Below are 15,140 nucleotides of genomic sequence, written 5' to 3' on the forward strand. Positions count from 1 at the left end.
GGGGCGGTGCAGGGCCCGCCCCCGTCTGGGCCCCGCCCCTCGCACCCTGCTCCAGGGGCTGCTGTCACCCGCTTGACTGTGGCAGAAACAGAGGTGAAAGGGGACTTTTCGCCTGCGGGTGAGTGGAAAACACCGTTAGTAAAACAGGGTGCGAAACTGTACATGCAGTGTCCCCGATTACATTAGACGCATGCTTTGAAAGGAGCCCTCAAGTTGAATGAATACACTCCAGATAGGAAAGAATCTGCCTGCAACGCAGGAGACCCGGGTTTGCTTCCTGGGTCAGGAAGATCCCCTTGGCGAAGGGCATGGCCACCCACCCATGGAAAGAGAATTCCGTGGACAGAGGAGCCTGGGGGGCTGCAGTCCGTAGGGTCTCAAAAGAGTCGGACACGACTGATAGACTAATCCGGAGCCAACCCAGAGTTGATATCTGGATGGTGGGATTAAGGGTGGTGATGGTTTTTCTTCAGGTCAGTTCAGTTCAGTCGCTCAGTCGTGTCCGACTCTTTGCGACCCCATGAAACGCAGCACGCCGGGCCTCCCTGTCCATCACCATCTCCCGGAGTTCACTCAGACTCACGTTCATCGAGTCCGTGATGCCATCCAGCCATCTCATCCTCTGTCGTCCCCTTCTCCTCCTGCCCCCAATTCCTCCCAACATCAGAGTCTTTTCCAATGAGTCAACTCTTCGCATGAGGTGGCCAAAGTACTGGAGTTTCAGCGTTAGCATTACTATACAAATTTTCTCTAGTGAACAGTTGTGGTCTCTATGATCGCCTCTCCCCCGCAAATAAACTGATTTCAAAGCACTGCATTAGCAAATCTAGCTTGAGAGGATCTTCTTTACCATAAGTCCCCTCTCCCCCCAGGGATAAGCGGCAACAGAGAACCAAGTTATTTACTGAGCGGAATCGTTTCTCTCACAAGACTGCTGACAAAGGCTTAATTTCCTCCTTTATTTAACAGCATTATTTATTTATTTATTTATTATTTATTTATTTATTTAACAGCATTATTTAACAGCAGGGTGATGTTGGAAAACTCAGAGCAGGGTAAGTACTAGGTGATGTAAGACACTGGCTGACTTCTGTGGCTAGAACATTCCACAGGAACACAAGCTCAGGGAGGCAGAAGGTCCCTTTGGCTCCCAGAGGCCACGAAGTAGTTAGAGGGAGTTTTGTGTAACCCAGAGATGCCAGCAGAACTACCCATCTGCTGCATATATCTCCTGTCTAAGAAGAAACAAGTGTGGAGACATTTCCAAGTTTATATTAAAAAGTATGTTTTATTTTTTACCAACCACTGTACAAAATTATATCTTAAAATATGACACAGATCCTGTCCCTCTCCCTTATGCAAATGTGGCACCAAAATTATGTGTGTGTGTTTGTGTATGTCTTCCTCACTCAGACTGAGGAGGGCTGGACCAGGGGCTGAGAGTTGAATTCTCAAGAGTGTAGGCGACACAATATTATCTAGGTGTGCCCCAGACTTGGTTGGGGCTTCCTTTTTTCCAATCCCAACCCAGAGCATGTGCTTCTGTTTCCTCGTGCATGTCCTTGCTTTCTAACTGCCCGCCCTCCCTTCTGTTTTTCTGTGGCTTTTCTGGTCTTCCCTCAAGCCTGTGGGGGAAAAAAAAACCCACTGCTGACTGCTCCTGCTATGAACCCTGCTGAATGTCTTCCTTTTCTCTCCCTACTCCACACTGACCCGATTTAATAATTTCCCAGAAATCTTACACGGCCCCGGAACATCGCCTGAAAACCACAGGGAACTTTGTTCTTTACTCTGGGAAACATGATGCAGAATCATTAGACATCCGTGAGAGGAAAGGGAACAGGCAGGGCATTTTCCCATCAAGACAAATTGCCTTGAACAGGTTAACAATGCACTGAATAATAGCAGAATACTCTGTTTCCCACCTCCCCTCCCCCTAGAGTGAGAATTTGCATAGATGATGTCACCAGTCTCCTACTCCTCCCCAGGGAGAATACTCGGAGACCCCCAAAGGAGCAAGTGCAGGTGCTGGGGGTGGGGGGTGAGGCCCGGAGGCAGTGTGTGTCCAAGTTAATTAAAATTTTTCAGATTCACCTGTCTTACTATATACCCATCCCCCATGTCAACATCTGACTCGGAAGTGTCACTTTTATCAGAAAGAGCATCTTGGGGCCTCAGGCACTCCATAGAGGGGTCGGTGAAGGGCAGCTGTGTCCCTTCTTCACTGGCCACCAAAAGGCTTGATTCTGTCTCGCTGAGGTCCTCCTCCAGCACGGCTGTCTCTTCTGGAGGAGATGGGGACATTAGAGTGACTTCCGAGTCCTTGTCGTCCTCAAGGGCTCTCACACACACAGAGTTCAGATTCACATTGAAGACAATTCTGCCCTCAGACCCCTCCGTGGAGTCACTGTCCTCCTCGGAAGTGGGGTCCTGCCACAGAGTCCCTCTCGTCTGGTAGCCCCCACCTGTGCCTTCCGACTGCCAGGGGCCGGGCCCTGGTGCCGCGGGGGTCTCGGCGTCCCTCTTGGGCTCAGGCAGGTACGGCTCCTCAGCACTGGGGTCGCTGCAGTCCTCCAAGCTGCAGTCCTCCAAGCTGCAGTCCTCCAAGCTGGCTGCAGTGGTGGAAGTTGGACACAGCCTGCCCGTTAGTCCGTGCTTGGTGTAACCGCCTGAATTTACGCGGGGAGCTACTTCGTTTTCAATGTCACTTTCATCGTCATAATTATAATTCCACTCTTTCTTCTTCCTGGTGATGTGAATGACTTCCACGGTAGCCATTTTTTCCAATGGAGGCAGCTCAGGAAACACCCAGACTGACAGTTTATAAAAATTCTTAAAAAAAAAAAAAAGAGAGAGAGAATGATCAGTCCTGAGTGTTTGTTCTCTCTCTTTTTGACATCATAAAACTTAATAGAGTTAACTAACTGCACAGAGATGGGAAAGGTGGTCGTGAAGACGATGACAGTAAGTACAAAAACAGCAGACAGTTACACACTGTTTGTGGAGTGCTGCTTTTAGTAAACTACACGTTATAATTCATTTCATCCTCACGACTTCTCTATGAAGTAGGCTTACTAGTCTTGCTCCACATTACAATGCAGAGAGATTAAGAAACTTGCCCAAGTTTCAGGGAACACTCAGTGGTGGAGGCTGGGTTTCAAACTAGGAGGCTGCCTGCAGTAGAGACTGGCCCACTCCTTCCCACTGCTGTCCCCTTGCTGCTTCTTGCTTGTTAGGGGAATCTATCGATCGATAGTTTTGATAGATGGGTAGATTTCAACTGGATAGATTTCACCTCCGGATTGCTGACATTCTTATGGGTGTCAGGGAACTGTGAGTAAGGAGAGATTCTAGGGAGCTGATCCAACTGGGGTCAGAGCTCCCTGGACTGGAGGACCTTAGAGATGCAGGTGACCCCTAAAGGGTCAGAGCTGAGAAGGAACAGAGAGACTGGAGGTTGCTCTAACCCAGCACCTCCCAGATACAACAGGTGAGGTGACCTAAGGAGACCGGCTACAGTGGGGTCATGGTGAGGAGGGTGGTCGCGAGCTTCCCTTTGCAGACCGTGAATCATCATTAGCATCCTTCTCCTTTCTGTTGTCTTGCTCAGGCTGCCCAATGTGACAAGCCTATTTTTCGCGGACTCTATTCAGATGCAGCCTTAGGATGAACTGTTCTATTGGGTTGTTTCGTCATTTTTCTTATTTATCTATAGGGGCTGTTTGTATAACCTTGGGCTTCCCAGGGGGCCCTAGTAGTAAAGAACCTGCCTGCCAGTGCCGGAGACAGAAGAGATGCGGGTTCGATCCCTGGGTTGGGAAGATGCCCTGGAGGAGGAAATGGTAACCTGCTCCAGTATTCTTGCCAGGAAAATTCCATGGACAAAGGAGCCTGGCAGGCTATAGTCCGTGGGGCCACAAAGAGTTGGACACGACTGAGTGACTGAGCACTTATATAACCTAGATGCTAATTATTTGTTGATTGTTTATGCTGCATGGACTTTCCCCTAGTCTGTGGTTTAACGTTTTACTCTTGTTATGATGACATTTAATGGAAAGAGAATTTCCATCTTAATTTAAGAAGGTATATCAATTTTCTTTCTCCATGGTTTCTGCTGAATCTACCTTACCTTTAAGTATGATTCCTATGTGCCCTTCTAAAACTTTTAATAGTTTTGCTGTTCATATTACAGTCTTTACTATGCCTGAAATTGATGTTTGTGTATGGTGTGAGGTAGGAACTTGATTTCATTTTCCCCACATGGGTAGCATTTACTGACCTCAATCCTTTCCCCACAGCAATTCCTACAAAACCCTAAGCCTAACCTTGTTTCCACATATGTGAGTCTGTCTCTGGGCTCCCCATTTGACTAGATCTTTGTTAATGCCTTTCAACAAGGTTTGATAATTTTCTCCACAATGGGCGTGTGACATCTTCTGTTAGATTTCTTAAGTACTTAAAAAAATATTTTTTATTACTATTGTAATGATGTTTTAAAAACTGTATGATTTCACTTAAATTGCATGATTCCATTGAACTATATGATTCTAATTTCAAAACCAGGTAAAACTAATCTACACTGTTAAGAGTGTAGAGAGTGGTTATCCTGGGCATGGGCAGTGACTGAGAGGTGGAAGAGAGACTTCTGGAGGGGGTTGGTCATGTTTTCTTTCTTGATCTGGATGTGACTTATGTGGGTATGTTGAGTTTGTGAAAATTCAGTTTTTTGTTATGACTTGTGCACTCAATTTCTTGGATGTTGAAAAGCAACTTATAGAAAAACATATTTATTTTTAAGTGACTGTTGCTAGGGTATAAAAAGCAGCGTTTTTATGTTGATTACTTTGTGTGTAACAAACTTATTAGTCTAAATAAGTGGCTAATGTGGCTCAACTTATTAGTCCTAATACTTCATCTCTAGATTCTGAATTTCTTACTTAGCCAGTCATATCATTTAATAATAATCATTGTCTCTACCCCCCATTTTTCAGACTTTAACCTCCATAAGGGCATCTTTTTTGTTTGTTTTATTCACATCTAGATCCCCAGCACCCAGCACATGTGGATATACAGTAAATATACAACACATATTTGTTAAATGCAAAAGAGAAGGCGTAGGAGGAGGAAAAGAAGAGAAGGTGGAAGGCGGTGGGGGGGAGAGGAGGAAAAAAGAAAAGACAGTTAAAAATTTTTAACTTCTGTTCTTGTTTAGACATACATACACAAGCATACTAGACCTAGGGTGTTCTGTTTTACTATTCCTAGAGTTTGTACTTAAACACAGAGCAACACTTTTTACTGGAGAAATAGCAGACAGACACAAGGTAACAATGCTTGCTTTCGTTACTTGGAGATAACATAATAACTGGTATAAATATAACTGGCATATAATTTGGGCTCATTTTAAGGACAGGAAAAACCCAGGAGACCTGGGAGAAGGGTTAGTAATGAGTTTAGGTAATTCAGGCAGAAAGTCATCCAGGACATGATGGGTATAGTGCTAGGGGGTTTTGTATCTCAAGGCTGCATGAGAAACATCAGTTGGAGCGGGATTTATCTAAGAGCTCAAAGCGAAAGCTATACATGGCCAATGGAAGAGTTGGAGTGGAGGCTGAGCGTAAGCCTGCAACTGAACACTAACATAAAAAACTCAAAAAGATATACTGTTAAAGCTACAAAAGGTTAAGTTATACTGATAGATTAAAAAAAAAAACAAAACATGACAGGGATCACAGTATGGATAAAATCCAACACAGAGCCATTTACTTCTCATAAGCCACAGCCAAATGCCACCTAGGTTCAAATACTAATTCTAATTAAAAACTCCACAAGCACCCCTCCTCCCAAACAGTCCATCCCCCAACTCAACCTCAACACACAAGAACAAGGAAAAGAAGAGAATAGCAGTCATAACAAAGAATGAAATAATGCCATTTGCAAAGACTTGGATGGACCTAGAGACTATCATATTAAGTGGAGAAAGACATATTAAGTCAGAGAAAAGACAGATATCATACACTATCACTTATTTGTGGAATCTGAAAAAAAATGATACAAATGAACTTAGAGAATCCTGATGGGCTACAGTCCGTGGGGTCGCAAAGAGTCAGACATGACTGAGCGACTAACACTTTCACTTTTTCATTACTATATAAAAGTAGGGAAACAATAAGGACTTATTGTATAGCACAGGGAACTATATTCAATATCTTGTAATAAGCTATAATGGAAAAGAATCTGAAAAAGAAATTATATATATTCTTTTTCAAATTCTTTTATATATATATTATTAAACTGAATCAGTTTCTGAATGCTTGAACACAGCATTGCAAAATAAACTATAATTCAATTAAAAACATTTAAAGAAACAAAAGAATAAAAAAAAAAGACTATACTTTTACCACCTGTAGAGAGATATTTATTTGTGGCTATTTAAAAAATTAGAAGGTGAATGAGTTAAAACAGAATATCTTCTTTTTTTTTTGTAATTTTTTATTTTTATTTATTTATTTTATTTTATTTTTAATTTTTTAAATTTTAAAATCTTTAATTCTTACATGCGTTCCCAAACATGACCCCCCCTCCCACCTCCCTCCCCACAACATCTCTCTGGGTCATCCCCATGCACCAGCCCCAAGCAGGCTGCACCCTACGTCAGACATGGACTGGCGATTCAATTCTTACATGATAGTATACATGTTAGAATTCCCATTCTCCCAAATCATCCCACCCTCTCCCTCTCCCTCTGAGTCCAAAAGTCCGTTATACACATCTGTGTCTTTTTTCCTGTCTTGCATACAGGGTCGTCATTGCCATCTTCCTAAATTCCATATATATGTGTTAGTATACTGTATTGGTGTTTTTCTTTCTGGCTTACTTCACTCTGTATAATTGGATAGAATATCTTCTAATGTAGAAGGAAATATCTGAATATCTTCTAATGTAGAAGGAAAGTGACAGGATAGGGAAAATGAAAAATGATGGACAAAGTGGTTGAATCAAAACATGTGAGGAGGTTTTAGAAATATGTAAAATCAATACCTAGACTCGGTTGAGTGCCAAAGATTCTGAGCAGGAAGAATATGCCTCATGAAACACAGAGAAAACACAAGACAAAGTGGCTGGTTCCACTTACGAATAACACAAATAAGAGACCCCTGGGGGACCATTATACTATGATAAACGAATAAAAGTAGAAAAAAAAGATTAATCAATGTTGGCAAAGCTTTGGAGAAAGGTGTACACCGTGATGTTGACACTAGCATTATAAATTAGTTCTTTATATTTTCATATAAGATATATTCACTTTGTGTATATATTCCACATAAGTAATCCAAACTAAAAAGACAACCTGTATTAAAATGTTCATTGTGTTACTCCTAGTGGCCAAAGAGATGAAAGGAAAAAGAAATAATGAAAAGGAAATCAATCCAAATGCCTGACAGCTGAGAAATGATTAAGGAAAAAGGAGACATTAATAACAATGGAACACTGTGACGATGGAAAATCGTATGTGGACAAAGTATGAAAAGAAAGCAGAAAATGCAATCTATAGGTTTATAGGAATGGTAAAGAACCCAGAGTGATACAACACCTTGATGTTTTGAGAAAATGGGGTTTCTTCTATGAAGATATTTAAGTATATAAAAATTCTTAAGTCAAAATGAAAAATAAAGGTAGAAATAAAAAAAAATACATACCAAAGCTTCGGGGAAATCATTTCTTAAGCATATATAACCAATCCGTTTCAGTATCATTACAGTGCTTATGCAGACAGCAGCTAATAAAAACAGAATAAGTATTCCTCCTATTGTAGCAGGTTCTGATGACTCTGTAGATGAAAAATTAAATGGCTTTATTTAAAAGTAAATCCAGTGAACAGTTACAGTTGGGAACAATGTATATTAATCCGGTGGTGGAAGGGTTTATTATGGGGGCAAAAGCTGGAAAAACTACTGTTAAATATCAAAGAATGGAAAGTAATCCAAGTATACATTTTAAAAAAATGTTAAAATTCAGTTTCTAGAAGTAAAATTTCTTCCAGTTGATAATTATGCTCTATGACTGCATTGTCCAATAATGTGGCGGTTTAGCCATACATGACCATTTAAATGTAAATTATCAGAAAAAAAAAAAACAAAACCTGTTTCTGAGTCATACTAGCCAGGTCTCCAGAAGGAGTTGCAAAAGGGAGTTTGTCTGAAGATGACAATTGGGTCACTTGGAAGCTGGACTCTGGCCATGCCAGAACCCAAACTGGGGTGTGGTAGATCTTGTTTTGTCCGGTTATGAGTTCTCCTCTAGCTTCTTGTCAAAATGACTTTTCAAAAATTTCAATTTTCTGAATGTAAACAGCTTTTTCCTGTAAGTCCAACTAGGCTGAGAAGAAATCAATACTTATAGAATTAAGGCTGTCTTTAATATCCAGAAAAGCGTTTGTTAATATTAATCCTATAACCACAGCCTCAAGCAAAACAATACAAGAGAAAAACAATTAAAGACGGCTCATATCTTTCTAATGTCTTTTAAAAGGTTAAAGAATGGACAGAAAGAAACTCGGTGAAGATCTGAGCCCTTAGATGGAGGAAGACTCATGAACCCCTTTCGTTCCCATCAAGAATGAATGGGCCGTCATCAAGAAAATTTACAAATAATAAATGCTGCAGAGGGTGTGGAGAGAAGGGAACCCTCCTACACTGTAGGTGAGAATGCAGACTGGTACAAACTTGTGGAGAACAGTATGGAGGTTCCTTACAAAACTAGAAATAGAGCTACTACATGATCCAACAGTCCCACTCCTGGTCATGTATACAGAGATATATGCATCAATGTTTATTATTTACAATCGCCGGGGCACGGTGGCAACCTAAATGTCCATCCGCCGAGGAATGGATAAAGAAGACTGTGGTGCATATACACAATGGAATATTCCCCAGCCATAAAAAAGAATGAAATAGTGTCATTTGTAGCAACACAGATGGACCTAGAGATTGTCATACTGCATGAAGTCAGTCATATAGAAAAAGACAAATATATGATATCGCTTATATGTGGAATCTAAAAAAATAGTGCATATAAAACTCATTCACAGAACAGAATAGATTCAAAGTGTAAAAAACTTATGGTTGCCAAGGGGGAAGTGGGAGAGGGATACCCTGGGATTGACATATACACATTACTATATATAAAGTAGATAGATAATGAGGACCTACTATAATGCACAGGGAACACTTCTCAGTACTCTGGAGTGACCTATATGGGGAAAGAATCTGAAAAAGAGTGTATATATACATGTGTATCATCAATTCACTTTGCTGTGTAATATTACAAATCAACTATATTCCAACAAAAATGAGAAAAAGGAATGAATGAGGATGTGTCATAGAATCCTAGTTATAGAATCAGACCTAGTCATAAAGGCACACCTTTATAATACAAAATCCTCACATGCAGAGAGCTTACATTCCTGAAGAGGATTCTGTGAACCTACATGGAGGAGCAATATGATGTCAAGGGATCTTGACCCATGTGTCCCACCCCTCTGAGTCACTTGAACGAGAATTTCTATTTTGGCTCTGCTTCCAGGGAATGTAAACATGACACCAGCCTATTTAAAAGAGACCCTATTTAAAAGGGACTTCCCTGGTGGTCCAGTGGTAAAGAATCTGCCTTGCCATGCAGGGGATGTAGATTCAGTCCCTGGTCTGGGAAGATTCCACATGCCAGGAGGCAACTATGCACTGCAACTAAGACGCAATGCAGTCACATTATATATATATATATATATTCAAATTAAAGAGACCTACCAGATGTTTAAGCTGGTTTTAGAAAAGGCAGAGGAACCAGAGATCAAATTGCCAACATCTGCTGGATCATGGAAAAAGCAAGAGAGTTCCAGAAAAACATCTATTTCTGCTTTATTGACTATGCCAAAGCCTTTGACTGTGTGGATCACAATAAACTGTGGAAAATTCTGAAAGAGATGGAAATACCAGACCACCTGACTTGCCTCTTGAGAAACCTATATGCAGGTCAGGAAGCAGCAGTTAGAACTGGACATGGGCTAACCTAACTGGTTAGAACCAGTTAGGACTGGTTCCAAATAGTAAAAGGAGTACGTCAAGGCTGTATATTGTCACCCTGCTTATTTAACTTAATAAGGCTATGGTTTTTCCAGTGATCACCTATGGATGTGAGAGTTGGACTGTGAAGAAAGCTGAGCACTGAAGAATTGATGCTTTTGAACTGTGGTGTTGAAGAAGACTCTTGAGAGTCCCTTGGACTGCAAGGAGATCCAACCAGTCCATCCTAAAGGAGATCAGTCCTGGGTGTTCATTGGAAGGACTGATGCTAAAGCTGAAACTCCAGTATTTTGGCCACCTGATGCGAAGAGTTGACTCAGGAAAAGTTGACTTGGAAAAGACTCTGATGCTGGGAGGGATTGGGGACAGGAGGAGAAGGAGACGACATCACTGACTTGATGGACATGGGTTTGGGTGAACTCTGGGAGTTGGTGATGGACAGGGAGGCCTGGCGTGGTTCGATTCATGGGGTCGCAAAGAGTTGGACTGAACTGACTGACTAAACTGACCATCCTTTACCAGACATTACCCCTCCCCTGCCCTTTCTGCTTAATTTTTCTCCAGAGTATTATAGTATTATACTTAACCATCCCTTAACACAATACATGTTTTATTTTTTTGAATCTTGTTTTTTTGTCTCCCAATGTAAGCTCTATAAACTAAGGAATTTTTATCTGTTTTATTCACTGCTGTATCCCGAGTATCTAGAAGAGTATCTGGACCATAGTGGGCCCCAGTAAACGTTTGTCAAATGGATGAGGACACCTTTCCCTGGGGAACTTACTGAAGAAAAGTCAGCCGATTAGTTTAAGATTTGATGAAAGGGAGGCATTTCTCCATTTCTCTGGAATAAATCCCCCTTTATCAATACTGTTTTAAGATATCAGTGTTTCACCACTGATATCCCAGCAACTTAACGCTGGTTCTAGGTCATCCTTCAAGAACCCCCCACCATCCAAACCTACCTGGTCCCTGGGTTTAGCTGCTTGAGAGTGGCTCACATGGCCAGTTTACACAGTGAGAGGGGTCACATGATCTGAACCTACTTGGTTCCTGAAGTTTCGGACAAGAATTGTGGCATGAAACATTTGGATAGCGAGGCACACCTGTACCTTAACTGTCTCATGTAATGACAAAAGAACAGAGGCTGAAATATACAAAGTGATGTGTTTGCACCAAGGAAGCATGAAGTGACGGGCCAGCATGTTGCCATATGACCATTCTTAGCAGGTGAAACAGGGAAGAGTCAGGGGAGACACTGAATCATCAGAGCAAGGACGTCACCTTCCAGTGCCTTTGGTCAGGCTTAGGTTCACCTAAGGGCAGACTGGGTTTCAGCCAACCACCGTCGTCATGTCCTATTTCTAATCTGAGTTTTTATTGCTGTGATACTCTGATTTATAATAAGAAGTACATATTTGGTCTTTTTGCTCAATTCTGAAACCCTTAGAAATTCCTAAATAATAAGAGCAAAGAAAGTGAAAGGAGCTTTTTTTCATTATTCAGAACAAGCCCCTCTGAACCTCACTTGGTTTATGTGAAACCCAAAATGAATAAACATAATTTGTGTTCTAACACCAAATCTCAACATCAACTAGATGTCTAGAGATTTGACTCGTTTCTGATAGGAGTTAGTGCAGAACCCACAGGGCTATCTATCAGCTTTGATGATTTGCTAGAATGGCTCACAGAACTCATGAAAACAGTTTACTCCCTAGATTCCTGGTATGTTATAAAAGATTATAACTCAGGAACAGGCAGAAGGAAGAGATACACAGGGCCAGGTATGGGGGATGGAGCTTGGACTTCTGTGCCGTCTCTGGGCATGCCACCCTCCCAGCATCTCAGTATGTTCACCAACTTGGAAGTTCTCCAAACCCCATCATTTGTGGTTTTTAAGGAGGACTCGTTATATAGACATGACCAGTTATATTCTTGGCCACTGGTGGTCACTTCAACCTCTAGCCCTTCTCCCCTCCCCAAAAGTCAAGGGGTGGGACTGATAGTTTCAACCCTCTACATCACAGGGTTGGTTGCCAGGGGAACTTTCCACATGTCAACGGATATGAACACCCACTGGTCATTATTTTCTTAGGAAGCCTATTGTTTTGCCCTACCAGGAATTGGTGTTAGGACACAAATTATGTTCATTCCGTTTGGGTTTACATTTTTATATAGAGCCATAGGCATGAAGAGACTATATGCAGTTTTAGGTTTGTTCAGTTGCTGTTGCTAAGTCGTTTCAGTCGTGTCCAACTCTGTGCGACCCCATAGATGGCAGCCCACCAGGCTCCCCCGTCCCTGGGATTCTCCAGGCAAGAACACTGCAGTGGGTTGCCATTTCCTCTCCAATGCATGAAAGTGAAAAGTGAAAGTGAAGTCGCTCAGTCGTGTCTGACTCTTAGCGACCCCATGGACTGCAGCCCACCAGGCTCCTCCATCCAAGGGATTTTCCAGGCATGAGTACTGGAGTGGGGTGCCATTGCCTCCTCCGTGTTCAGTTGCTAAGTCATGTCCAACTCTTTGCGACCTCATGAACTATGGCACACCAGACTTCCCTGTCCTTCACTGTCTCCCAGAGTCTGCTCAAACTTACGTCCAATTAGTTGGTGATGCCATCCAACCATCTCATCCTCTATTGTCCCCTTCTCTTTCCCTCAATCTTTCCTAGCATCAAGGTCTTTTCCAGTGAGTTGGCTCTTCAAATCAGGTGGCCAAAGGATTGTTGTTCCGTTTCAGCATCAGTCCTTCTGATGAATATTCAGGGTTGATTTCCTTTAGGATTGACTGGTTTGACCGCCTTGCTGTCCAAGGGACTCTCATGAGTCTTCTCCAGCACCATAATTTGAAAGCATCAATTCTTCAGCACTCAGTCTTCTTAATGGTCCAACTGTCATATCCATGCTTGACTACTGGAGAAACCACAGCTTTGACTATACGGATCTCTGTTGGCTGCTAGGTTGGTCATAGCTTTTCTTTCAAGGAGCAAGCATCTTTTAATTTCATGGCTACAGTCACCATCCACAGTGATTTTGGAGCCCAAGAAAGTGAAGTCTGTCACTGTTTCCACTGTTTCCCCATCTATTTACCATGAAGTGATGGGACTGGATGCCACGATCCTAGTTTTTTGAATGTTGAGTTAAATATGGGCAAAGTTTTGCCCATATGTAACTGACATTATAAACATGATTTAAGTTAAAGCTGTGAAGTAGTTTTTCCTTTAAAATTGATCTGTGTATCATTTGATTCTGAGTGACACTGGTGAATAAACTCACATTGCCTGGAGTTCTAGCAAACACCAGGCACCTTGACATGTCAGCTGCTCATTAGTGGAGTTCACTTCATCTGCAAAGAAGTCATTGCACTTATAGTCACTCCCTTCTAAAGCTCATCTTATTTTGACTCTGGTAAATCAGAGCACTAAAGAAACTCTCACTAGGGTTGGGAAACTCAGAAAGGCTTCTGCTGGGAGCCAGCATGGGGAATCCTGCCCATGGCAAAGGTCATGAGGAAGGGGGCCTGGCAAAAAGCAAAGGCTGAGATCAGGCCTCAGGGGTACCCCTGGATTTTCCTGAGCATCTACCCCCAAAACCAGAGTCTGCTTGCTTTATTGTACTGTGCTTTCCACTCTTCTGACATAACAGGGGGCTATCCCTGACCACCTTTCTTTGGAAAGAGTTAACTTAGAGTTCCAGTTAACAGTCTCCTTCATATAAAAGGAGTGTCTCAGCTCAAACTCCTCTGACGGCTCTCTAACTTGCCTGACAGTTAAGAGACTTTTGCAACTTGTGATTGTTTACAGCCCCCAACTGCAAGAGGCACGAAGCTTAAAGCATCTTAAAGATATAGAGCCTTTTCTAAAAAGCTAAAAATTATATTGGTGATGAGTTTTCATTGTTGAGTCAATGACTACTGCTATGCCTCCATATTCTTTATCTTTTAGGCACTTGAAGGATATTAATCAATGTAATTGGATATAGAAGAAGGAATATAGTCGTTTTGATGTTAGCAACACTAGACTTTTGAGTTAATGAACTTTCTCTTTGTTATAAACCACTGTACTCCTCTTTCCTTGTTATAAATTGTTGTGTCCTTGCTATATAAGAATGCAACCTTAATTAGTGCTTTCTGAGAGTGGCACCAGGCTTTGGAAAGGCACTTTTAAGGCAAAAAAGTTTTCTGGTTGACAGACCCTTATCAGAAAAGGGCCATAAAATGCTAATAGGCCTCCTGGCCAGAAGATGATGTAAATCACCTAAGACTTGGGTATACAGCTAGGTATGCAGAGAGAAAGCCTGGTCTCGATAAGAGTCAGGGCTGCTGACCCTGCATAATTTTGTATTATCCATTGATCTCTGTGTACAACCAAAAGTATAAAAAGCTTTTCTGGACAATAAAGGATGGGCAAGTTCCTGAAAAGACTGGTTCCCCCGTGTCTTCTTTTCTTTCTTACTCTATTTTCTGGCTGATTCCCATCTGGGGCATAGAGGCTAGCCATGTCTACTTATTTGCCTGGGCTTCCAAGACCCACGCGAGAGGGAGCCCAAGGTGGGGCACCCTCTGCTATTCAAGCGGGTGCCTGTGGCCCTACATAGACGGTCCAAGTCCCTTGTCTCGGGGCTTTATTGGCTTTCTGTGTAAACCAAGGAATACAGCCTCTTTCTCTCCTCCATTCTCTTAACTGCAAACTCTTTCCTTATCTCTCTCTAAATCTATATATCTCTCTTGCCACGCTGTTCCCCCTTCAAATTACCCTGGATCCACTGGGGCTGGACCCTGACAGGCTTCTTTGGGGGAGATTTTCACTCTGGGAAAAACAGTTGGCTTCCTGAGAAAATAATGAGCAGTGGATGTTCCTAAGGCTGACTGTCCTCCCTGCAAATTCGTCCACTTGAAGGAAGGTTTGGGGAGGAGGTTGTATGCTGTTTTGACGCCTTGGCCACAGAAGGGCTTTCAGCCTTCATCCGTGACCAGCTCATCCACACTGGCAAGTTTCATTTTCATCCATGAGTTACAGCCAACCTTCTGGGGAGCCAGGCCATGTCTATGGACCTCACT

At 42.3% G+C, this 15,140-nt stretch overlaps 1 protein-coding gene and 1 long non-coding RNA gene across 2 annotated transcripts in view; one reads left to right on the forward strand and one right to left on the reverse strand.

The window, feature by feature from the left end:
* Positions 1–23: 23 nt before the first annotated feature.
* LOC132658299 (uncharacterized) lies at positions 24–14,501 on the forward strand. Its single transcript, XR_009597716.1, has 2 exons — positions 24–118; positions 8,533–14,501. It is a non-coding gene; the product is annotated as an uncharacterized LOC132658299 (long non-coding RNA).
* The window catches only part of IFNAR2 (interferon alpha and beta receptor subunit 2), a gene marked incomplete at its 5' end in the record, with an annotated part of 35,515 nt that continues 21,823 nt past the window's right edge, over positions 1,449–15,140 (reverse strand). The window contains 2 exon segments of the mRNA NM_001009342.1: positions 1,449–2,832; positions 7,701–7,831. Of these exon segments, the coding sequence (NP_001009342.1) occupies positions 2,071–2,832; positions 7,701–7,831 (893 nt within the window). The 3' untranslated portion in view covers positions 1,449–2,070.

This window comes from Ovis aries, chromosome 1 (assembly GCF_016772045.2).
Source record: "Ovis aries strain OAR_USU_Benz2616 breed Rambouillet chromosome 1, ARS-UI_Ramb_v3.0, whole genome shotgun sequence".
Taxonomy (NCBI): domain Eukaryota; kingdom Metazoa; phylum Chordata; class Mammalia; order Artiodactyla; family Bovidae; genus Ovis; species Ovis aries.